The sequence below is a fragment of the Vicia villosa genome, linkage group LG6 (genome assembly GCF_029867415.1).
Source record: "Vicia villosa cultivar HV-30 ecotype Madison, WI linkage group LG6, Vvil1.0, whole genome shotgun sequence".
In the NCBI taxonomy this organism is placed as follows: domain Eukaryota; kingdom Viridiplantae; phylum Streptophyta; class Magnoliopsida; order Fabales; family Fabaceae; genus Vicia; species Vicia villosa.
The window spans coordinates 152,359,074-152,384,873 of record NC_081185.1 but is presented as its reverse complement, the minus strand read 5'-3'; the positions used below and the strand labels follow the sequence as shown (position 1 = coordinate 152,384,873).

At 33.9% G+C, this 25,800-nt stretch overlaps 2 protein-coding genes and 2 pseudogenes across 5 annotated transcripts; 3 read left to right on the top strand and 1 right to left on the bottom strand.

The window, feature by feature from the left end:
- The first annotated feature begins 1,163 nt into the window (after positions 1-1,163).
- On the top strand, positions 1,164-17,483 carry LOC131610536 (protein SUPPRESSOR OF QUENCHING 1, chloroplastic-like). 4 transcript variants are annotated; one of them, XR_009286524.1, is made up of 30 exons: positions 1,164-1,663; positions 2,259-2,359; positions 2,449-2,505; positions 2,584-2,678; positions 3,011-3,110; positions 3,557-3,615; positions 3,779-3,903; positions 4,508-4,640; positions 5,475-5,562; positions 5,642-5,720; positions 6,088-6,148; positions 6,408-6,483; positions 6,568-6,678; positions 6,952-7,047; positions 7,646-7,768; positions 9,962-10,159; positions 10,962-11,066; positions 11,194-11,258; positions 11,867-11,960; positions 12,131-12,288; positions 13,174-13,223; positions 13,315-13,436; positions 13,958-14,065; positions 14,324-14,416; positions 15,049-15,085; positions 15,584-15,831; positions 16,224-16,373; positions 16,565-16,742; positions 16,950-17,002; positions 17,044-17,483. XR_009286524.1 is itself a non-coding variant. In XM_058882505.1 (29 exons), the coding sequence occupies exons 1-28, from the start codon at positions 1,315-1,317 to the stop codon at positions 16,727-16,729; spliced, it is 3,246 nt and encodes a 1,081-aa protein (XP_058738488.1). In that variant the 5' UTR covers positions 1,164-1,314; the 3' UTR covers positions 16,730-16,742; positions 16,969-17,483. The 4 variants fall into 4 exon arrangements, 3 of the variants coding, with proteins under 3 accessions (XP_058738488.1, XP_058738487.1, XP_058738486.1); XM_058882505.1 differs by having other exon boundaries at positions 16,969-17,483; XM_058882504.1 differs by having other exon boundaries at positions 16,957-17,483.
- A 3,559-nt stretch (positions 17,484-21,042) lies between these two features.
- Positions 21,043-23,264, top strand: LOC131615014 (importin subunit alpha-4-like; annotated as a pseudogene).
- A 63-nt stretch (positions 23,265-23,327) lies between these two features.
- LOC131615013 (uncharacterized) lies at positions 23,328-25,671 on the top strand. The gene is made up of 4 exons (XM_058886533.1): positions 23,328-23,387; positions 23,520-23,644; positions 23,903-25,583; positions 25,657-25,671. Exons 1-4 carry the CDS (start codon positions 23,328-23,330, stop codon positions 25,669-25,671), a joined length of 1,881 nt encoding a protein of 626 aa, XP_058742516.1.
- Positions 25,672-25,689: 18 nt separating this feature from the next.
- LOC131615011 (uncharacterized) overlaps positions 25,690-25,800 on the bottom strand; it is a 4,935-nt pseudogene continuing 4,824 nt past the window's right edge.

Below are 25,800 nucleotides of genomic sequence, written 5' to 3'. Positions count from 1 at the left end.
GAAAGAGGTAACTAGAAAATCTCCTATTGTTTGGAAGAAGGTTTGCAGCCCAAAACTAAAGGTGGTTTAAACATTGTCGATTTTGAAAAGTGGAACCAAGTGAATTTGATGAGACTTCTGTGAAATCTGAGTAACAAAACATATAACTTGTGGATTAAGTGGATTCATACCTAATACATTAAAGATGAACATGTGACGACAATACTAGTCAAGGATAATTATTCTTGGATTGTGAAATCTATTCTGAAGCAGAGAGTTACAATCCAACAAATGCAAGTGTGTATGCAACAGGGTGAGAAGTTTAAACCTATGAATTGAATTGAGGAGTTGCAATGGCTAACTTAGAGTTGTAAAGGTAAAAGATTAAGAGTTATGCTTATCAAATTTGTTGTTGCAGAAACAATCTATAAGATATAGAGGTATAAAAATGACATAATTTATGGGAATGATGTAATTAATACTAAGATAGAAGAGAAAGTCATAGATACAATTGTATATAGGGGTTAGACCAATATAACTAGGCTGGTGATATAAATTCTCATAGTTTGAGTTTGCTTAATTAGTTGTTTGATGATTGTTTTTTATTTTTGGAAGTTTTGGGTCGGGATCCTTTAGTGATAGCTCTATGTATATGTAATATTTGAATTAATCAAAGTTAATTATTGATTAAAAATATATTGATAAATTTGTAGATTGAATTTGTAAAATTTAATAAAATTAAAAATTGAATGTATAGTTAAAAATTTGAATTAAAAATTTAATAAAATAAAATTTAAGGAAAATGATAAATTAAAAACTACTAAAACTAACTTATAATAAATATTATAAACTAACAAAAATAAAAATAAATTATAACTCCTGGATATTTTTTTGAATAAAAAATATCTATTCTAATTTTATAATTATAAATTTACTATTTACTCTACATTGTCAAACATAGGTTAACTCCATTACATATATATTTTTAATATGTTCCAAAATTGTAAAAAAATACTGATAACAAAAGTATGAGACAACGTCACAATAATTTTAAAAAAAAAAACATTAAAAAAATTTCGAGATAACAAAAATTTAACCCAAAACCAAAGAAAATTAAAAACAACAAAAAATGCACTATGAAAATCCAAAAAAGAAAATATGGAGTATTTGTTGTGGCCACGAAGCAGATAAGGCAAACTTGAAAATTCTTCACTGGCATTTCCCTCCCCACCATTACCGTACCATCCGAGCAAGAAATTAAAAAACATTGCATAAATTTGGTAACAATAATAAAATAAAATAAAATATAGAATCAGTTAAGCCGAATAAACCACCATGGCCACCGCCACCGCCACCACCACTAAGGCTTTCCAAACACGACACACCAACTTCCTCATCTCCTCTAATCTCTACCGCCTCACCATACCTTCTCGATTCTTCCATCGCCAACCGAAACGCTTCGTTTTGACGCCGAGACTTGCGGTCAAAGCTTGCGCGATTAACGTTGAAGAGAAGAGCATTGCTGGAAAATCAGAAGCGTGGGGGAACGTTTCTGCTGTGTTGTTTGATATGGACGGTGTGCTTTGCAACAGTGAAGAACCTTCTAGAAGAGCTGCTGTTGATGTGTTTGCGGAGATCGGCGTTCAAGTCACCGTCGACGATTTTGTGCCGTTCACCGGAACCGGTACGGTTCAAATTTAACTACCACAGTCCTTTCGAAGTTAACAGAAATTAATTTATTAATCAATTAATAATTGGATAATTAAAGCTTATTCAGGTCAGGTTTGAGTATACAGAGTACCGAACAATTAAATTAAATTAAGTTATAAGCGCTTATTTATGTTTCCATTTCTTTAAATGTGGTACACTATTTGAAATAGCATATGCAAACGGCTTAACAACTGTTTTCAGCTTATTTTTGTAGATGATTTATGAAAACAGCTTAAAACTTACATGAATATAATTTGACTTTATTTATATTTAATTTATAGAAATAGATTACGCATAAGCTCTTATGCTATATAGCACCGACTCTTTTGAAAAAGACGTGTCCGTGTCGGAGTTGGACATTTGCGCTGACACTTGTGATTACGTTTAATTTATTCGTTTTTTCTGATTATTACTGATGTCAATGTGTTAGTGTCAGAGTCGGGTTTGGGGGTGTCCCTGCTTCATAGCTCTTATGCTATAAGAACTTAATTAGGCTATTTATTGTTTTACTGAGTTGCTTATTTGATTATTAAGCTTATATATCGTTGCTTCATTTTAAACATGAAAAGGAGAAGCAAATTTTTTGGGAGGTGTTGCCTCTCTTAAGGGAGTTAAAGGATTCACTACTGACGCTCTAAAGAAGAGGTTCTTTGAAATATATCTGGACAAGGTAAAAGGTGTATATAGTTCACTTGTTGCCACTTTTTATTTCTTTTAATTTATATTGGTTAAACCCTAATGTGTTGTAGCTTATTTCAGTATGCAAAACCGGATTCCGGAATAGGATTTCCAGGTGCCCTTGACCTAGTTTCTCAGGTATGTAAGATTTATCATAGTTTGGTTACCTTGCTGATTCATGGAGTGACTAATATAGGATGCGCTGGTATTTGACAGTGTAAAAGCAAAGGGCTTAAAGTGGCTGTTGCATCTAGTGCCGATCGAGTGAAGGTTGATGCAAATCTAGCTGCAGCTGGTTTGCCATTGTCATTGTAAGTCTTAGTCAACATTCTGAGTGATTTGTTGAATGTGCATGGAGATATGTTGACCTATAACTATGATTGATAATATGTAGTATATACTATTGCTATTTTCTTTTTGAAATTTTTATGCAAACTCTTCAATTAATTATAACCGCACTGACACATTAAAACAAAATAGTCCAAGATTTATATACTAAGTTGTTATATGTTTAATTTAAATGAAATGCAAACGAAATATATATTCTATTGCATTTTATGACTTACTTCATAAGATTGACTTCAATTATAACTTGCTGTCTATCAAGGCTGTTATAATTTTGAAGTTCTATTTGTTTTATCAGGTTCGATGCAATCGTTTCTGCAGATGCTTTTGAGAATTTGAAACCGGCTCCTGATATTTTCTTAGCTGCGTCAAGGATATTGAATGTTGCCCCCAGTGAGGTATATGATACTAGAGTGAACATGTGATTAGAGGCCTATGTTGTAAGTTTTGGTTAATTGATTTTGTAGAGTAGCTGTGTTTTACTGCTGTTGGTTATTAGGAACAATATGTAGAATACTAGGCTGGTACTCCACTTTCAGATGATTATTATTTTGAATGTTTGCTAGTGCTACTATGCAGTAGATTGAATTGAATTTCTTTCATGTTAATCTTAAACCATTTCTGCATCTCCAACCGGTACTATATATGATGATGCATATAGATTATGAAGTAACTCATTGGGTAGACTGAGTTTAATTCACCCAGTCCCATAAGTAATGACTTTGCATCCATGAATTTTAATCCAGAGCTTTCACTAATATTATAGCAAGTTTGAATTACTTAAGTAAAAGAATGGTCGCATTTCCATTTAAGTGTCGGAAAGTAATTTTAGATGTTTTCTCAGTGTATTGTTATAGAAGACGCGCTAGCGGGAGTGCAAGCTGCCAAAGCTGCACAAATGAGGTATGCACTGAACTCTGTTCCTGGCATTGAAGAAAATGATTTATAATGGCTGCTTGAACTTACCAAACCTGACTAATTTCTGGAATCCAAAATCACCTACTGTTTATGGACTTCTGAGAATAGAAATAAAAAATACTTATGCTGTCAATCTTATTGTTTGCAGATGCATAGCTGTAACGACCACATTGTCAGATGAAGCTTTGGAGTCTGCTGGCCCAAATTTTATCCGAGATGACATAGGAAGTATTTCACTAGATGAGATCCTCAATGGTGACTCTATTGGATATAGTATGTAGTCTTGGGAGTTTGTTGTAAATCTATCATTTTGATTCAAATTTTCTTTATTGTCTTTGATGTAAAAGTAAAATGGTAAAACTATATTGTTGTATTAATCAAAAAACTCTGAGCAATGGGTACTCCAGGTATTACGAGGCTTTCTCCCTTATTGCAAAATGTGTGCTTTTTACTTGTTATATTACTTCACATTATATTTTTGTTTCTTTTATCAATGTATATTTCCTCCAGACTCAAATATAAGCAAACATAAAAGTCATGTTTGATGATCTCATATATAAGTAGATTCCAACTAACTTTACCATATTTAATGTTATCATTTCAAAAATATCTTTAAATTAATTTTTACAAAACAATAGTAAATTAAATAAAGAGAAATAGTAGTTTGGGTCCTACAATTATTATGTTTCACTACATAAAGAAAATTAAATGATATTAACTTATATTATTAATCAGTGTGCATTTGATTATTTTTGTTTATATTTGAGTCCAGAGGGAGTACCCTGTATTCAGATGAGTTACTTACGTGTCAATTGTTGTTTGGTAAAGAGTACAAATAATATATTGTATGAGGTCTTATATAGAAATGCCATTGCAGATAAGAGGATGCAGGGCACCGAAACACCAAATGATTTTGCTCAGTCTTCGTCTGATGTGCTTGCGGGAAAAATAGATGATGGAAATGGAAGAACTACCAGTGGTACTGATGAGGAAATTCTTTCAACTGGAGGGTAAGACAGCTTTTCATCGTCTACCTTTTTCTTTTCATGTATCTTCCGAAATCTCACATTTTCTTGAAACATGAGTTTTTAAGGTAAGCAATCTTAGAACCATCTGCATTGCTTTTTTAACCAGCTATTGTGATGCATACATAACATAACTACTAGTAGAGAATCCAAGCTTATACAACAATTTGTCATACCAAAACTTATTAAAGGGTTTATATTTATTTTGGTCCTCTGCTTTTAAATTGTCATACCAAAGCCTATTTACTATTTAAAAGGAAAATGTCAGTAATAATATGCCTGCATTTGTGCATAATTATAAAAAGTATAAAGTTCACTATTTGTGAAAGAGGAAACAAGCTGTCATCGAATATAGTTTAATGCAGTGCTCTCGTACCCTTCTGTATTGGAGAAATTGCACACACCTCCCCTCAGTTTTTGTCTAAATGGAAGACACACTTGTGTATAATGGAGGGGAGTTCAATATCTTTTACAAAATAGTGGGAATGTGTTAATAAAGTGATTCATGAACTACCTATTTAAGAATTCCCATAAAAGCTATTTTGATGTTAGTTATTTTACAAGTTGATGCCATTCTCCTATTTGATAAATATTTGCTTTCCCGTTTATGTAATTTTCACTACCTATTGAGGAATTCCTATAAAAGCTATTTTGATGTTAGTTATGTTACAACAAGTTGATGCCATTCTCCTATTTGATGAATAGTTGCTTTCCCATTCATGTAATTTTATACCACGAGAATATTTATCATTTTGATATGTTGTCCATAAGTTTTTGTTGAATTACTATTGTGAGGGTGCAGAAATAATTTCTGGGCAGGTTGCAGGGTTCGCGGCGAGATATACTGAGAGTTGGAAGTCTTGGGATTGCTATCTCTTGCCTTGTCTTCACTTTAAATAACTGGAAGGTACAATAATATTGCAAGGATATGATGCAAAATACATTTTCTACACTATATTGAACCTTAAATTTTTACTATGCTACAGGCAATGCAATATTCTTCCCCCCAAGCTATTTGGAATCTGTTATTTGGTGTTACCCAGCCATCCATGGAGTATAAAGCAGGTAATGAACCAATGATGAGCTGGAAAAACAGTCTTCTCTGCTATTAGACTTCCAACATTTATCTACTTTCCTATCTTATGGCTGCTGTCTGTTGATGGTGCTATGTATAACTATGAATTTTAAAGGACTACTCAATCCCAAACTTGAGAATGTTGGGTAAACTTTGTGGTCATGACAAAAAAAGTCAGCCGAGAGCTTACTCAACTGGGTAGCATAAATGGAATTTTTTATATAGTGTAATTAGTACATAAATTAAGACTCTAGTCAATAATGCTGGTATTAACTCTATGGGTATTTTCATCAGTATTTTTGGGGTCATACTAAAAGATAAATTAAGAGCCATATAGTATTCGCTTTTTATTCTCAGGCAACTCAAGATCTGATAGGATCCCGCAATTTGTGAACTACATAGCTGATCTGGAGAACAGGTGCTTAGTACTTTGATACATTTCTTTCTCTATAGCCATTTTTTGATGGTTTGAAGTCTAGCCCTGTACTCTAATTTTACAAGATAACAGTATTTTATCGATATTATCCTTTGAGATAGCATATAGAGGATATTTTCTGTTTGTGGATGTGAAATCATAAGTGTTTCCTCCTCTTTGAAAAGAGAAACAATTATAGCTTGTTAGCACGATGTTGTAATTGTTATTAATATGCTATGATTAAATCCTTTTCACTGTCAAGGGAAAATGCTCAGGTTGTTCCAGAATTTCCGTCTAAACTTGATTGGCTGAATACAGCTCCACTTCAGTTTCGCAGGGTACTTTTATTCTTGTATTCAATCTGAATTTAAACTGACGAAAATATACGTGCTCATTAGATTTTTCATTCATTCTCTTGGCAGGATCTGAAAGGAAAAGTTGTTCTGCTTGATTTCTGGACTTACTGTTGTATAAACTGTATGCATGTGTTGCCAGACCTAGATGCTTTGGAGAAAAAATACAAAGATATGCCGGTAATTTCATGTATGAATATTTTGATTATCAAATGTAGATTGATGTATGTATTGTACGACACTGTTTTTTAAAATTTTGTCATACCTATTAGATGGTACTTTAATGCATGAACTTCAAATTTTTGTATATTTTTCTTTTTTATTTAATACCTTTTTATATGAAAAGTAATTTAGTTGCCTATTTACCATTTAACTTAAAGAATAGGTTTATATCATATCCCCAACCAAAAAGGATTAAAAAATATATATTTTGATGTTAGTTTTGTCTCCCAGTTTGTTGTTGTGGGTGTTCATTCTGCAAAGTTCGATAATGAGAAAGATTCTGAAGCCATCCGCAATGCAGTTCTACGCTATGACGTCACTCACCCGGTAAGCCTGGAGCTGCAACTCAACTAATATTCCAAGATTTATTTTCTTTTTCAGGAAAGTTGACATTTTTGTAAATATTTTCAATTTTGATTCTCTTCGGTTATTCAAGAGCCCGTACTCTTTTTATCAGCTGGTTTATGACAAGGCAATAATTTATGGTGTATTTAGACCAGGAGGACAGTAATATATACTTATTGCATCAGGAAGCTAGGCTAAGAAGACAGTTATATGTGTTTTAAATTTTAGCTTCTTTATGTTTGGGTGTCGGTTATTTTTAGAAGTAGGCAGTTTTATGAATTATGATTATATGTTTTGAGAGAACTCTCTGTTAGGGGGCATAGGTCTGTTACTTGTTTGTTGAACTACTCTAAATCTGGTTTAATCTATATCTGCCATCATTGAAATTGTCTTATTTACTTGCACAACCTCTCAAGGTCTAATAGTTGTAACATTTTGTTCATCTAATTGTATTCTTTGCTTTGAGTTTAAATTTGTTAACGGCTTATGGCTCCTGAACACTTATTTAATAAGCTCTTCTCGCTCCATCCAATCTCTTTTAGAAAGATGCTCCATTCGTTCTCTTGTGCATCCTTTGCAGGTTGTCAATGACGGAGATATGTACTTTTGGCGGAAGTTGGGCATAAATTCATGGCCAACATTTGCTATCATTGGCCCCAACGGTAAACTCCTTGCCCAACTTGCTGGAGAAGGTCACAAGAAGGTACTGAGGACAACCTCTTGTCTCATCGGCAGGTTTCTTATTTAAATTTTTTATGAGATTGTATGTATTAAATGTCATGCATATTATAGCATTTACATTGCCTTTATCATTTTCCATAATTTCAAAACCAACTTGGACCTAACTCAATGTCACAAAATTGGTTTGTAAGATGAGAGATACCATCCATTTATAAAATATTTCCGGGCATATCACGTTGAATCAAAAACCCTGCATGCTCAAAACTTTATATTTAGAGCATAAGTGCATAACCCGAATGATCCTACAATGGCTGCCCAACGGATCTTGGATAGGTTCTTGCCTGACACCTTTTCTTATTCACAAAGATATATTAAAGGAATAAACTATATTTGTGTACATGTGGTTATTGAATTTTTTATTTTTGCTGAATTATCAATCCCATGCAGCTGAACAAAGCTACCCAAAAAAATTGGATAGGGGAATAACTTTTATTTGACTTTTTTTCTAACTAATTATATGAATAATTTATAAAAATATAAATTGTTATTACTTTAAAAAAAGAAAAAAAATATTATTACTTTAAAATACAGTGGAGAATAGAGTTATGAAGACTCTTCCACGGTAGATGGTGGAGGAAAACCGGAACAAAGACAAAATTGGTATTTTTTAAATTAAAAAAAATATATTAAAATTATAAAAATAGTATGGGGCATCAAGCACCTTCTATTTGATGGTTGATGCTAGACACCAGTTAATGGTCTATTGCTTTTGCAATTCAAGAAGCAACAAATAAGGTCACACTGTATAACATAAGAAAGCCTTTCATTTATAAAAACTTATATTTTAACATATGTTCAAAATCGGCAATTTTAGAGGTCTAAAAATTCAGGCCAAAATTGTTTTAATTGATTTATTTTTAACTGGTTTATTAGCTGTGCTGCAAATCATCCCAAAAATCATGCAACAAAAACAAGTAGAAGGTGATAACATTTTATCACTTGAAAATCCAATAACTTCCAAATTTGATGATGTACTAGCCCAGAAATACGCTGGCACAAAAATACACGACAGACTGAATAAGTTCATTCTATAAGTTCATTATTGTTTTCTTCATTGAAGAGTTATGAAAAAACCCGAGTAATAGAGTTATGAAGAGTAAAGAAATAAATAAATTATTATTATTTTAAGGATATGTTTGAATTGGTGATATGAGATAGGATGAAATGGAAATTTGGAATGATGGAGTGGTAAACAATGAGATTCCATTGTTTGAATTTGTATATAATGGATGGAGCAGAATGGAACATGATGGAGTCTATTCCATCCAATTCTTTAATTTTCTTTCCATCCGATTTGAGGTGTTTGAAATAGAATGAATTAATTTTTTCTTTCCGATCCTCATATTATAAAAAATATACAAACAATGGAATGAAATCCATATTCCAATCCGCTCCACTCCATTCCATCTTGTTCCATTCTGCTCCGTTCCATTCTATTCCATCAATTCAAACATAGCAAAAAAAAAAATATAGTGAGAAAAGTAAAGAAAGAAGAAAAAATTATTATTATTAAATAAAGAAGAGTAAATAAAGAAGATAATGAGAGGTGAGAAATGCAGGAGGAAGTGAGAAGACGATGAGAAATGAGAAATGCATGAGGAAGTGAGAAGATGGTAAGAAGTGAGAAACACGTGGGGAAGTCAGAAACATGTGAGGAGTTTTTCTGAGTTAGGCCAAACTACAGAAAAACTCCAATGTTAATTTTTTTAAGGATAAATATGGTTTTTCTCGGTCAAAACAGATAGCGGGTTGTAACCCGCTCCGGGCCGGGAAGCGCTCCGCTTCTGCGACCCGCTAGAAGCCAAAAAGCGGCCGCAATCTCAAATTGAGATGCGAACTGCTACGCCATAGTGGCCAGCCTCCACGCCGCGCTACTCTCCCAGGATTGCGCCGGCGCCGCTATTGGCTGCTATCGATAACTCTGGTTTTTGCCAATGTAAAAATTAGTTCTTCTCCTTAAAATGTATAATGACAATTGAAGTAAAAAAGTAGTTTACAATTTTTGTTGCTTTATCATTTCTATCTAATATTGATTATAAAATTTGATTTTTGAATGACACCCAAGTATCTCTATTAATGCAAGTAGCCATTTTGTTATATTGATTAATTAGTGTACTGATTAAAATAAGACTACTACTCTTCCTGTTTTAATTAGGATCTTGATGATTTTGTGGCGGCGGCACTTCAATTTTATGGAAAACAGAACATGTTGGACAATACACCTATTACATTAAATTTAGAGAAAGACAATGATCCTCGTCTATTGATATCACCATTGAAGTTTCCCGGAAAGCTAGCTATTGATGTCCTCAACAACAGGCTTTTTATTTCTGACAGCAATCACAACCGCATAGTGAGTTTACTCTCTCTCCATGAGCACTTAGTACATAACTGTATAGGTATTACCTAGTATGATAATGAAGTAATTAGACTGAAGTTTCTAAGTTAACATCTCATTTTAAAGATCTGGAACAATATTTTAATATCACTTATTAATGTACGGATACTTGCAAGGGATGAAAAATTGAATATTATTTCTAATTATTAACATAGTACAGACACCGATTACAAATTTACAGACTGATGTACATAAATCCTATTCTAGAAAAAGAGCAAATGAAATGTGTCCTAAACCCAGAATTAGGAAATATAGCAATACGAATAAAAATAGAAACAAGAAAACTGTACAGATTGAGGAAAGAAAATCTAGAATATGAGAAGGGCTCAGTTTACCATTAAGATCCCAGAACCATTATGAGAGATAAAAGAGTTAAAAACACCTTGTCTAAGATAGGAACCTTAATCCCATGAAAGTCTTTTATCTTAGGCGGTGCTGCTAGTTTTTTTTTTTTTTTAAGATATGTTTCTCATCATCATCATCGTCTCAGTCATATTCATTACAGAACTATGAACAATTGATATAATATTCCAAGAATCGATAAATTAAACCCAAATTTCCCACATTGATGACAATTAAAACTTGAATAAACAAAACCAATTTCGTAACTTTATAGCTCTAAATCCCAAGTTGTCATGTATTTTAGTTTTAATTTCAAATCACCATATTTCATTTTGACAATACATACATAATTTATTTTCCTTTTGTTTGTAAAAGTAAGTTGCATTTGTTTACTCTGGCCATGTTTGGTATTCAGGTGGTCACCAACCTTGATGGGAATTTTATTGTACAAATTGGGAGCAGTGGGGAGGAAGGTTTGCAGGATGGTTCCTTTGATGAAGCCACCTTTAATCGTCCTCAGGTACATCAATAAGAAGCCTTTGAGCTTCTAGAGTATTTTATTCTTGCTTAATTGTGGCATTCATCATATGAGGATTGAAGTCACTTTGACACACTCCATACTTTTTTCGTGGTTCTTGATTCTCCAGGGTCTTGCTTATAATGCAAAGAAAAATATCCTTTATGTTGCAGACACCGAAAACCATGCTTTGAGGTACATGACATCTTCATTCAGTAGTCTGATTCTCACTGTTGTCATGGTCTATGAGACATCATCTGGGCTTAATAGATATATTATTGGTAGGTTTAATTAATCAGGGAAAATGTTCCAAGTTCCACATCAACTAAAGCCATGACCTAAGTATTATAGGGCTTGGTTCTTCACATCTTAGTTTTGTGGGAACGAGATCTTTTACGTTAACTATATTCCATGTCTTGTGAGGCTTTAGGTTTTAGTCGGTCAGTTCCAACTTCATTATGGGTTTGGAAGACCTATAGTGGAGGAGGAAGGGTGATTTTTTGGGATTTTGTTAGTTGTGGAAAGGAGCATTGCTATGGGGTCTTACACATTTCCTCTTTTATAATACATTTTCTTTCTTCGGTAATACACCATTTTCCTAGTTCCTTATTTTTCTGATCTCTGACATGTTTGCTTCAAAATTACTGATTGGCATGTGATTTCATCCGTAGAAAGTGAAAAAAAATTCCTGCTTGATTTAATAAAAGCAGAACTTTAGGGTAGTAGTCAGTCATTAACTGTGTGACAAACTGTCTGCACATGAGCATGGATCAGTCATTAATTCGTTTATTTTTGTTCTAAAGGGAAATTGATTTTGCTAATGAAAAAGTGCGTACTCTTGCTGGAAATGGGACCAAGGGTTCTGACTATGTTGGAGGAGGAAAAGGAGACACACAGGTAATTAAATTAATTTATAAGCTTTGAGGATGAGTGGCATTCATATAATATATAGCTAAATCCAAGATGGACCATAAATAACTTGTTTTTAATCATGGTCTTTTCATTATATATGATATTGCTCTTTAATGGACACAAAGTTAGACTCCTCAATTTTCCCCCTTTTCCAGCTCCTTAATTCACCATGGGATGTCTCTTTTCATCCATTTGAAGAAAAGATTTATATTGCCATGGCTGGCCAACATCAGATATGGGAGCACAATATATTGAGTGGAGTTACGAGAGCATTTAGTGGTGATGGTTATGAAAGGAATTTAAATGGATCAAGGTATCACTTCAAATGACAATACACCCAATTGATGTCAAACTTTATTTACATTTTAAATTTTCTTCTGCGGACAGTAATCATTGTGTATATCTTCAATGCTATATCATTATTGACACTAATAGATTTGAAATTGAACTCAAAGTATTCAAACCGATGAATGCTAGGAATATATATATGTTTGATGCGTTCTTGAACCCATTCTTTATGATTCTTCATTCTTTAAAAAGTCAATTCATTTTTAAAAAAGTAATGAATTAAAAAATGAATTAATCATATAGTGTATTCAAGAGTGTGTCAAAAAGTGTATGTTGCTAGTATTCTTTTTTTCACATTCCATCTTATCTTGTATTTCTTTCTGCTTTTCTCATGCTTCTATGGTTATCTCTTCTCTTGGCTATTGATACTTGTTCAACATTTTATCACTGTGATGTGATTATATGATCTTTATCATGATCATTCATTATAATGTAAAGGTATTTGGAGTAAATCTGAGAGATTGTGTCATGGTTATCTATGCTGACAATGTCATAATTTATTTGCTATTGAATTTCATTAGAGTGTTTTCTTATATGTTGGTGATTTTGGCTTTGCATAATTCTTTTCATGTAGCACTTTCAGTAACTTGAGAATTTGAAACCGTCATTCTAAGAAATTGCTGTTGCTGATCTTAAGTATGGCAGTTAATGATTTGAAATAAATAGTTATATTTTTCTTTAAATTTCTAAGACATACAAATGTGTATATTTGTGTTTTGGTTGAACTATGGTTTTGAAATATTATGTCCAGTTTATTTTATTCCATTTGCTTTATTTGTTGACTTTTCAACTATAATATCGGAAAATCTTCTGATTATTTGTTTATTTATCATTTTTATAATTGAGATAGTTCTACAAGCACATCTTTTGCACAACCATCTGGTATTTCACTGTCTCAAGGTAACAACCTGGTGATAATTCTCTTCAACCTTTATTTAAATCAACATCCATTCATACTTATAAATGATTCACATGATTTTGCATGCACAAGGTCTAATGGAGATATACGTAGCTGATAGTGAGAGTAGTTCAATTCGAGGTGTTGATCTGAAAACTGGAGGATCTCGTTTACTAGCTGGTGGCGACCCTATCTTCTCGGACAATTTGTTTAAGGTAGTTTTAAAACAATTTGGGAAGTCTTTGTATGCAATTTTTTTGTTTCATCCTGAAGTACTAATTTTCCTCTATAATTAAATTTCTTTATCATCGTCAACAAGTAAACCATTTGGTACAAGGTAGGGTTGACTGCATATCTCAATTAGCACCATTAAGTCTTGTTATGCATTAGGTCCAAAATAAATCCCTCATGAAGGTTTAAGTTTTTTTGGTCTCCATTTGCTTTTCACTATTTATTATTTTGGATTGGCATACCTCTAGCTATTGGCCATCCTCTATTCGGTCGACCGTCCTTACTGGTGCTTTATAGGTCTTATCCATACATGCTACAACCACTTAAGAGGGGATTCAATCATCTTTTTCATAATGGTGGTTACCACAGTTTTCTCGCTAATAACCTTTTTTTTTTCTCGTGTAACTACTCACCAATTGTTAACAATTTGTCATATATTTATAACCTTTCTGGTTAAAGTTCCTTTTTCCTGATAACCTTCCTCTATGTTCTCAAACTTCTGCAGTTTGGTGATCAAGATGGAATAGGCTCTGAAGTACTTCTTCAACATCCACTGGGGGTTGTGAGTGGAAAGGATGGCGTAATCTATCTCACGGATAGCTACAATCACAAGGTAGACAATTCAGACCAAGTTACTTTTGAAATCAATATAGTCTCTGTATATATCAGATACTGTAGTTACCCTTTTCTATGAAATCTTGCAAAGGTATCTTATTCTTTTCCCATTTGCCTGGTTAGGACTTGTACTGATATTGTTTTGCGGAGTTAGATTTTTTCTTAAACTTGTCTAATAAATGTTTGGGGGCATGCATGACTACTAACAGTAACTTAGTTTCCTAATCTTTTTCTCATTTTTGATAATATATTTCAGATCAAGAAGTTAGATCCAGCTAGTAAAAGAGTTAGCACCGTTGCAGGAACAGGGAAAGCTGGTTTCAGAGATGGAATTGCCGTAACAGCTCAGGTTAGTAGTCTATTTTGTGCCCTAATTTACCAAAATCCTCTCCAGGTGTAGACATAGGAATTTTAAGTTTATATACTATTTTGAAATGTTGAATCATCTATTTAAAACACTCTGTTGTTGATTCCTTTTCACTTTCACATGCAAGTGTGGAGCTATCATTTTGAAGCTAGAACAATTTTAATGGGATAATTTTGGCGACTCAAGTTATAATCTATATGTTTGCATTGGAACGGCTGATGAAGCACTTTTAATTGCAATTCTCTTAAAAACGGAAATAAACTTTTATAATTGTTTTGTATAAAGGCTTACCTCTCGTTATTCTTCTTCAAGTTGTTTGATGAACATAGGATTGTGAAAGAGAAGCACTGCAGATGTATTCACGTAGTATAATTATAGCTATGCTATCTTCAAATAGAGGATTTGTGGGATTCATTATGTTGAATCAAATAGAATGTTGTAGAAAGCTTTCACACATTTGCATACTTCTGTTTTCTAACACATTTGCAGAGATGTTTCATATGCTCTTAATTGAAATGCTTGTGCAAATTAAGATCAACAGAGCCAAGGAAAAAAAGTCTTGCTTACCTCATAGTCACGGATATATGTTAACATATTTATCAATGTTTTTGCAGCTCTCTGAACCATCAGGAATTGTTGAAGGGACCAATGGTAATGCTCTTTCTGCTGCAATCTTTCATATATTTTTTCGTAAATGTTTGCATACCTTAATCTTAATGAACCTAAGAGAAGATCACATGCATACTATACTCGTGCCCGCACACACATTTATTGACCGTGTGTGTATTGATACATATATATACACTTACATATGCCAGCATGTATATTATACAGTCAAATAGACAAAGGCAGGCGTGTGTGTGTGTGTGTAAGAAGCATATCAAATGAAAGCACCATATTATGATGACTTTTCTTTTACAGTTCATATTATTTTGATCCTATTGTTAGACTATAGGAAAAAATCTTAGATTAGAATATAAGAAAATATCTTATAATATCTTTGATATTGGGTTAGAGTGTCTTAGTTTATATCTTATACATAGAAGTTAAGGATGTTTATTCAATTCCTTGATCCAATTGTTTGGTAAAAAATGAAACAAGTTTGAAATAAGCTCTCACTCTAAGAATTATTATTTATTCTTTTTACAGGGAGACTATTCATAGCCGATACAAACAACAGCCTAATCCGATATCTAGATTTGAACTCTAATGAACTTGAACTTTGTACCTTGGAGCTTAAAGGAGTTCAACCTCCAAAACCGAAATCAAGATCTTTTAAACGTCTCAGGAGACGGCCAACTGCTGACACGGTGCCAATTACCATTGATGCCATTTCATCAGAGGAAGGGAACTTGTCTATTGAAATATCATTGCCAAATGAGTATCATTTCTCAAAGGTTCACATCGTTGTTTTCTCTTTCAAACACACGACTCCCTCCTCCGGTCACTATTATAAGCAAAAAATGACCTTAAATCTTGGTCACTATTATAAGCAAAATTCATTAACTTTTAGACTAATTAATGCTTGTATTATTATTATACCCTTAATTTAATCCAAAAACATTTAATGTTGGTAGTTGATTCATCAAATATAACTAAGGCTATTATAGTAAATTTTCTTTTGATTGTACATGAAATCAAGAAACTTAATTACACTTAACTAACTTTCTTAATCAGTGTGAAAGTAGTTATTTTGTTTATAATTGTGACCGGAGGGAGTATAATTCAATTCTTAACATACATACATGACTATAATTCATTGATTACCGCCCTTAAAATTCCATTACAGGAAGCTCGCAGTAGATTCAGTGTTGATATTGAACCTGAAGATGCTGTGAATATCAATCCTCTGGATGGACTCCTTAGTCCGGAAGGATCTGCAGTGCTTCACTTTAAGAGATCTTCTAACTCTGCTTCAATGGGAAGAATTAGTTGCAAGGTATGACTCATTTTGGAACCCAAGACTTAGTTGAATTTTTATAAAAAATAGTCTGTTTCTTCAAAGGAAACAAGCAAGAAAGTGTTGATCAATGTCCGAAATATCGATAGCTGCTTTAACCTATGTTGATCCTGATATAGAAAGTGGCCTCATTCAGTGAAAAAAATAAAGAATGTTTTCATTCTTTGCAGATTTACTATTGCAAGGAAGATGAGGTTTGTTTATACAAATCCTTGCTGTTCGAGGTACCCTTCCGAGAGGGAGATTTTGACACTGCCAAGACAGATGTCACTCTTGCCCATTTTGTGAAGCCAAAAGGTTTGACTAACAGCTTACTGCAGCCTATTGCTCCGTAGCACGTTAAACCAGGTTTGTTTAGCACTCTTGGCAAATCTTTTGATTGCAATATATTTTAACATTCAAATACTTCATGATCTTTTTCTCTTATAATCCATAATAATAATTAACACAAGGTTTTTTGGTCTTTTACCTGGTAATGAAGTATTTGTTTGTTCCTATGAAACATGTTGTATTAAATAGCATTGGTGTTGTTTTAATGCATTCGTTGATGCAAAGATGTTAGGTCCTTACGCAGCTAGCAAAGGAATTCTGATGGAAGAACCCTGTTAGGTGGCTCAAGGATGATATTAAGATAAGAAAGTCGAATGCATTTTCTAAATTAAGCCAGGCTAATAAATGTCTAGTATGGGTGCAGTTGCAAACCACGCTGGAAATTGTGGAGAAATCTCACAATGACACATTATTGCTGGATTTGATGGAGAATGGTCAGCTGAATCAGATTTTCAGATAAAATCTATCATAATAGTACATAATAGTACATACTATACATGTAAAATATACTATTTATATTTAGACAAATATTTAGAATAAAATGGTTTGTTTGTAAAAAAAAGAATGAAATATATTGTAATAAAATATTGTTTTATATACTGATTAATACTACTATTTTTGTATCATAGAATTTATTGTTGAACCAAAAGTTACATTACAAGAATTTGTACAATTTCCTAGATGACTTAGGTTTGGGGCCAACAACCTATTACCAAGGGTCAAAAGTTGCTGAAAAAAGTCCACCATTACAATTATTTTGAAAAAGTTTCCCAATTCATCTTTCATATACTCAAATTTGTTAGATTAGGAAGTACGGTTTCGATAAACTACGTGTTCTAGGGAGTGGATTAAAAAAATCTCATTTTTAATTATGGTAATTTTCTTTTTCACCCTTGTGTGAATCACACATTTGAACATTTCAAAATGCTTCGATAAATTTTTAGGGATGCATCTCCGAGTGTTTTCTGAATTATTTTTGTCAAAATTTGATTTGGAGATGCATCTGTATATATTTATGGGGTGTAGTCTGAGATGCATTTTCGAAAGCTCTTATTTTGAATATACATTTCTGAAAACTTACCTGCATGCATTGTGGAGAGAAACATTGTTTAAATTTATTTTTTTATTTATTTTGATGTCATTTTAATCTGACTAACACTACCATAATCCATAATTTGATTCAATCATCAGCATCTCAAAATAGGATAATGCATTAATAATTAAAAAAATATCTCAAAATATTATAAACATAGTTCTCAAAATACTATGTTTATAATATTAGTAAAACATTCGAAAATACAAAAAAAAAAGAAGGCATAATCTACTGCTTGTGCATAATCTTAACCCCGACAGCTCCTTTGCTATCGGTAATCCAAGGCATTTTGTGCCTCAGTAAGAATGGAATATATTAGGGTAACCGCATCATCGCCATCTCTCTCAAATAGTCCAGACTCTATATCTTTTCTCGTAATCAGCATAGTATTTTGACATATCAGCAATACATAAATGACATGGTCATTCATGGCCTGCTCATTCTCTAGGATTTTCTCCCAAGTAGGGATGACAAAAAAAATTCATACCACGTAGGTACAGGCAGGTAAAATATGTCACGTGTACTATGAGTTAGATGGCTTAATGGGTATTCTTGGAGAAAATAAACGGATATTTAGTTACCCATTTCTTTACGGACAGAGATACATATTTGATCGTACTTGTACCCGCGGATATTCTTATCTGTTAATAATTAGCAAATTACATAAATATTAATTTGTTTAATATAAAATTATTATTATTATTATTAGAATTATTTAGTTTAATATAAAATTATTATTATTATTATTATTAGAATTATTTAGTTGAATATGTAGTTATTATTATTTGACAAAAGAAAAAATAAAATGAATGTCATTTTTGTTATTATTATTTTTATGGGTTAAAATTGAAAATATTTTTTTCTTGAATAGGAATAAAAAATTATTTAACTATATTATTTTTTAAAAAAATTAAATAATAGTATCCATGAATGTTCGTTTAATATCCGTGGGTATCTCAAAATCTACGGATAGTCGTTTGACTGATATCCACACCAGTATGTGGCGAGTACTGATATCATATTTACTAAATATGGCAGATAACGGGGGACTAGTACCCTTGTCCACATGTATCCATTGTCTTTCCTACTCATGAGCAGACCTAGATGGACGTCCAGAGTCTTTGGTGTCATGACAAGGTGTGACACGGAATATAATCAAATCATGTAACCCTCAGCATAATGTCACTGACTTGTGACTGACATACTACGATACTCCTTCGGTATCAAATGACTCTCGTAATTCGCTGGTATGTCATCAAGATCTCTGCGGACGATGCTGATAGGAGCAACCACGAAGGGGGATCTTAGAATGATATGTTCAAATCTAAACTGACGCATGCATCGTTTCGACAGATACTTGTACATCAAATTACTCCCACATGCCATTCATCCAGAGTAATATGAAATGGGGTAGAAGGGAATAGTGTCTCAGTGAGTGACGTATGGTGTCCAGTCGATGTCATCATGCTGAATCCTAGCACATGATCAAATTCGTGTATGCGGTGAAAGTGGGATATGATCCACTCTGAAAATGAATAAAAAAACATTAGTAACAATTGTAAAAATAAGGTTTTTAAATTAATAATGGCTATGTAAATCACCGTCAATAAGGTGTAGGAGTCTGTCATTTGCTTTGTCGTCTAAGAAGAACCTTCGCTTAGTTTAGAGTACATGTATATCAAACATGCGGCCCCCAGTTTCACTCGTGAATGACCCGTCAAGTCGATAAAAAACTGTTGTCAAATTGATTAGAAAATTACCATTTTCTTTGTCAGTTTTCAATCGTTGTCTAAACTCTCTTGTTGAGTCATCCAGAATACAATTTTTTTATTTTCTATTTTCAAATATAACACAAAATATTTTAGTCAAATTAAATAAATTATAGGGATGGAGGTAATTGTTGGGTGTATATGAAGTAAAGTTTTCCTTTTTTGTTTATTTTGTGCCCTTTCATGTTCTTTATATTGAGTCAAACCCACTAACATAAGCCCTAAAATCTCTTCTCATGTTCTTTGATGGAAAATTATACCCCATACCCCTACATTTATCCCAATACCCCTACAATTTTAAAAAAATCCCAATTTTGTCCTTATTAAATTTTTAATTTTTTTTTTTCAATTTTAATGAACCGGATATCCCAGGGGTGGGTGTTCCGGTTCTTTTTTTTTCAATTTTACTGAACCGGATATCCCAAGGGTGGGTGTTCCGGTTCTTTTTGAAAATTGAAACAAATCCCACTGTCGGTGATGCAATCTGCTGATACTCAATTACTCATATACATTAGTGGAACTCTACCCCATGCTTCATTCTCAGATCACATTAGTGATTTTATGTTTTGTTATTATGATGCTTTCAGGTTTCGTTCTTGCTCGGGATCATTCCGGTTATTATAGCATGGATTTATTCAGAGATATTGGAGTATCGGAAAAATTCTTTGATGAAATCGTGAGTTTGATTGATCGGTTATTCTTTTGCAGCGTGATTTTTAGTTGTTTTGTTGGCGGTAGAATTTGTTGGGTTGTGTTCCTTTTGAAAACAGAACGTGTAGAGAAATTGAAAAAAAAGAACCGGAACACCCAATTCTGGGATATCCGATTCAGTAAAATTGAAAAAAAAAAGAACCGGAACACCCACCCCTGGGATATCCGGTTCAGTAAAATTGAAAAAAAAAAGAACCGGAACACCCACCCCTGGGATATCCGGTTCAGTAAAATTGAAAAAAAAATAAAAAAGAAAAGTTAAAAATTTAATAAGGACAAAATTGGGATTTTTTTAAAATTGTAGGGGTATTGGGATAAATGTAGGGGTACGGGGTATAATTTTCTCTTTGATGTTCCTCTCTCTATTTCTTCTACTTTCTGATTCAAGCATTCTTCACTTCTTTTTACACATTTAATCATCTTTCTCTTCTGCATTTGATCAACTTCATTCACGATTTCTCTCTCACAGTAGATGAGTTTACCGAGTTATTTTTGTTCGACTGGATTTTCCGGTTCATTCCCATCTATCACCGGTTCAATGATATCCAAATCAGCAACCAAACCTAAAAACAGACCGGGTTTATGCAACCGGTTCAACCCATCACTCCAACGTGAAATAATAGTCTTTGATAATATAACCGAAAAGAGAAAATATAGGCCGAATCGAACCGCCGCAAATCCAAGCTACTATTACATAAAGAGAAATGAATGCATTAATTGAAACTTGAAGTGCAAGTTTTCTGTAATGCAACCAGAAACCAAAGAGAGAATGGCAAGAATTTCAAGAATCACTCTGATACCTGATACTTACCCCATTACCGCTGCGAAGAAGGAGAAAGGGTACACGGGTATTGTAGTTGAGTCAGACGATGGTCAAAAGAGGAGAAATGTGGACCTTTTCGCGATAACGAACATCACTCCTCAAGAATCTGATCGATACAAGAGACGAAAGCATCCTCGTGTCGATGCTTCTGCTCCATTGATCGAGACTCTTCCTTTCACCATCAAAATCCCAGTACGTCGCTCTACACCTTTTCTTTCTAAACAAACACAACATGCATGCATGCTATAGAAAGAATTCTCAATTCTTTATTTTTGAATGTGCAGGAACAGGAACATCTAAATTCCCAGGTAAATATGAGAGAGGGATTAGAACTTAGAAGAAATCACATTATGTTGGTGAATAATATTTTTCATCTTTTGCCATTTATGTTGTTTTACAGTTGCAAGCCTTCCCTGCAATGAGAGAGGCATTATTTTCGGACGTCCCCGATGCACAACTTGAAGGAAGTACTCAGTGTGGAAAGATGACCTCAAAGGGTATAGATATGTTTGATTTTTGATGATATACTTGATTCCTATTGTTATGCCTAATGTATTTGATGTCGTTGTTGCAGGCTACATCCCTCATATTCATAAGGTGGTTCAGGCAGGGATTGTGCCTCGGCTCGTGACATTTTTGATAAGGGATGAGTTGCCTCAACTGCAGGTATGAATCTTTTTCTATCGTGTTCTATCTTTTTTGTGATTATTTGAAGTGAATGTTTAGACTTTGTTGACGCTTTATGTTGTACAATGTTAAAAATTATGTATGCAGTCCATGGCGGCGTGGACTCTGGCCAACATTGCCTCGGGATTGTCTGAGCATACAAGAACTCTGATTGAACATGGTGCTGTTCCCCTGCTTGTGCAGCTTCTAAGCTCAGGAAGTGACGAAATCAAAGAACAGGTCAAATCTTCTCCAATCTCGCGGAATTATTGCACTGAGAAAACCATTGTGTATGTATGGATGTGTTGCTTGCTGACAATTTTGTTGTCTCTTGTATTGAACAGGCGATGTGGGCATTAAGTAATATTGCTGCTGATTCCCCGAGCACAAGGGATGATGTTTTTAATCATGGTGCACTCTCTCCATTATTGTCTATATTGTGGAGTCCTACTTGTATAGCGAAAAATTCTTCCTGGAAGATCGCTAATTGGACTTTTTCAAACTTCTGCGTTCGAAAGCCTTTTCCAAAGCTTCTTGAACAGGTTGGGAAAAATTCGCGCAAAATATTTCATTTTGCTGTAAATTTAGCATATCCTATATAAACTAATAAATATAAAAACTTTTTACATTGTTAGTATCTTCTCTTCTCCAACTGCACGCTCTCTTGTTATACTTTTCAGATACCACCAGCATTGCCTGACCTTCGGGAACTCTTATTGATGCCTGATGAAGAAATGACGCTACATGGATGCTCCACTCTCTACTGCCTTACTCAAAAGGAATCAGTCGAATTGAACCAAGCTATCATTGATGCAAATATTTGCCCAAGACTTCTAGAGCTACTACTGTAAGTTCTTGACTGATTGCAAAGCCTTTTTTCGGTAGCACTGATACTCTCAGGGATGACTTATGCCTATTTTATTTTTCTCGTATGCACTGATACAGGCTTCCGAAGTCAAAACTTATTGCTCCTGCTCTGCGGACTATAGGAAATATTTCTGGTGGCACTGAAGTTCATAATAAGGTAAAAATAAAAAGATGTGGAACTATCTACTAATTATTGGAACTTCTAATTGTATTGTCATTACCGGTATCAAATGAGAGTTATAATGGCTATTGAGAGAGCATAATTACTCCTTTTGGCTTTCTAAATCAAATTGATTTTTTTCTCGCCCATTGCTAGTTAGTAACTTATCATCTTCTTTTCAGCATCTGATTGACATTGGAGGTCTCCCAATTTTAAACTTTCTTATTACGCAAAGCGAAGATGATATCCTCCGGGAAGTTTGTTGGATAATTTCAAATATCGCAGGTGGGAATGGGACTAGCGAGCATGTACAGGTAAGCAATGATTTGAACATGCTTTATTTAGTAATGAATGATTTGCTTCTGAGTAGCTTCTTGTTGGCTGTTTGTTGAAAATGCTACTCTCATTTTTGGAAGGAATCATGATCATTAGTGAAACTGAATATATGTGATTGAGGAGTGAAGAAAGAAACTCTATGCTTTTTCGTGAAATCTAAGATTTAAGCCTGTTGAACATGAATCACATTCATTTTTGTGTTGCTAAATCTGTTAAACATTATGCTGTTAGCACATTTGTAAAATTAATACCGGGTTTGATTAAAAAATCTGGAGTTATGCTATTTAATTGTCTCATCCGAAAAAGACTAGTTAAACCTTTTAAACATAAAGTATTGTTGAAACTAATGTTATTATGATAATTTTTGTAGGCTATCATTGATGCAGATCTTATTAGTACACTTGTCGATCTTTCAAAAACTGAAACCGATACTAGACAGGCGGCTGCCTGGGGTATTGTCAATGCCACTTGTAATGGCACTCATGAGCAAATTCGGTAAGTTTATTTTACCATTGCATTTTAGTTTTCATTATCAGCGTGATTTTATTTTTCGACATTCTCATTCTTCTGGCCTAAAAGAAAAAGTTTTAAGAAAAATCAGCATAAATAATAAGAAAAAGTTTTAAGAGAATGGCATGTAGTGAATATACTGTTTTGCAGAAAATATTTGATACTTGCATTTTAGACACTTAGGATTGTGATTTATGTTATGATGAAAATTATGACTGATATGTACTATGGACATTGCTCTAGGTTATTGTCGTGTCTAGGATGCATCGAGGCACTCTGTGATCTCTTGACCTTAACAGATCAGGATACTCTGGTAGAATGTTTGGATGGACTCATAAACATATTAATTGTTGGAAAAGCAAACAAGGAAAAGGGACTGTATAACGGAGTCAATATTTATGCTGGAATGGTTGAAGAATGTGGAGGATTGGATAAAATTGCAAGTTTGCAAAATCTTGACAACGAGGAAATTTATAATAGGGTCGTGGAAATTTTGACGCAATATTTTAGTGAGAACCTTGATATAGTATATGAAAAGAATCCTCATACTAGCGTGGATGACACCATGCAAGAGGACCTTGAAGGAGATGAAAAGAATCTTCATACTAGTGTAGATGACACCATGAAAGAGGACCTTGAAGGAGATGAAAAGATTCTGCATACCAGTGTGGATGACACCGTGAAAGAGGGCCTTGAAGGAGATGAAAAGAATCTTCATACTAGTGTGGATGACACCATGAAAGAGGACCTAGAAGGAGATGAAAAGAATCTTCATACTAGTGTGGATGAAACCATAAAAGAGGACCTTGAAGGAGATGAAAAGAATCTTCATACTAATGAGGATGACACCATGAAAGAGGACCTAGAAGGAGATGAAAAGAATCTTCATACTAGTGTGGATGACACCATAAAAGAGGACCTTCAAGTAGATGAAAAGAATCTTCATACAAGTGTGGATGACTCCATGAAAGAGGACCTTGAAGTAGATGAAAAGAATCTGCATACTAGTGTGGATGACACCATGAAAGAGGACCTTGAAGGAGATGAAGAGAATCTTCATACTAGTGTGGATGAAACCATAAAAGAGGACCTTGAAGGAGATGAAAAGAATCTTCATACAAGTGTGGATGACACCAGGGAAGAGGACCTTAAAGTAGATGAAAAGAACATTCATTCAAGTGTGGTAGACACCGTGAAAGAGGGCCTTGAAGTAGATGAAAAGAATCTGCATACTAGTGCGGATGAAACCATAAAAAAGGACCTTGAAGGAGATGAAAAGAATCTTCATACAAGTGTGGATGACACCAGGGAAGAGGACCTTAAATTAGATGAAAAGAATATTCATTCAAGTGTGGTAGACACCATGAAAGAGGGCCTTGAAGTAGATGAAAAGAATCTGCATACTAGTGCGGATGAAACCGTGAAAGAGGGTCTTGAAGTAGATGAAGAGAATCTTCATACAAGTATGGATGACACCAAGGAAGAGGACCTTGAAGGAGATGAAAAGAATCTTCATACAAGTGTGGATGACACCATGAAAGAGGACCTTAAAGTAGATGAAAAGAATCTTCATACAAGTGTGGATGACACCATAAAAGAGGACCTTCAAGTAGATGAAAAGAATCTGCATACAAGTGTGGTAGACACCATGAAAGAGGGCCTTGAAGTAGATGAAAAGAATCAGCATACAAGTGTGGTAGACACCATGAAAGAGGGCCTTGAAGGAGATGAAAAGAATCTGCATACTAGTGTGGATGACACCGTGAAAGAGGACCTTAAAGTAGATGAAAAGAATTTTCATACAAGTGTCGATGACACCATAAAAGAGGACCTTGAAGGAGATGAAAAGAATCTGCATACAAGTGTGGTAGACACCATGAAAGAGGGCCTTGAAGTAGATGAAAAGAATCTGCATACAAGTGTGGTAGACACCATGAAAGAGGGCCTTGAAGGAGATGAAAAGAATCTGCATACTAGTGCGGATGAAACCGTGAAAGAGGGTCTTGAAGTAGATGAAAAGAATCTGCATACTAGTGCGGATGAAACCGTGAAAGAGGGTCTTGAAGTAGATGAAAAGAATCTGCATACTAGTGCGGATGAAACCGTGAAAGAGGGTCTTGAAGTAGATGAAAAGAATCTTC

Bases quoted from the DNA above. Each gene is read 5' to 3' on its own strand.
- LOC131610536 (XM_058882505.1), top strand. From the start codon at position 1,315: ATGGCCACCGCCACCGCCACCACCACTAAGGCTTTCCAAACACGACAC. The intron at 3,904-4,507 runs GTATGTAGTCTT...ATGCCATTGCAG, and splicing joins TGGTGACTCTATTGGATATA to ATAAGAGGATGCAGGGCACC. The intron at 11,961-12,130 runs GTAATTAAATTA...CCCCTTTTCCAG, and splicing joins GAGGAAAAGGAGACACACAG to CTCCTTAATTCACCATGGGA.
- LOC131615013 (XM_058886533.1), top strand. From the start codon at position 23,328: ATGAATCACATTCATTTTTGTGTTGCTAAATCTGTTAAACATTATGCT. The intron at 23,388-23,519 runs GTAAAATTAATA...TAATTTTTGTAG, and splicing joins ATTATGCTGTTAGCACATTT to GCTATCATTGATGCAGATCT. The intron at 23,645-23,902 runs GTAAGTTTATTT...ACATTGCTCTAG, and splicing joins GGCACTCATGAGCAAATTCG to GTTATTGTCGTGTCTAGGAT.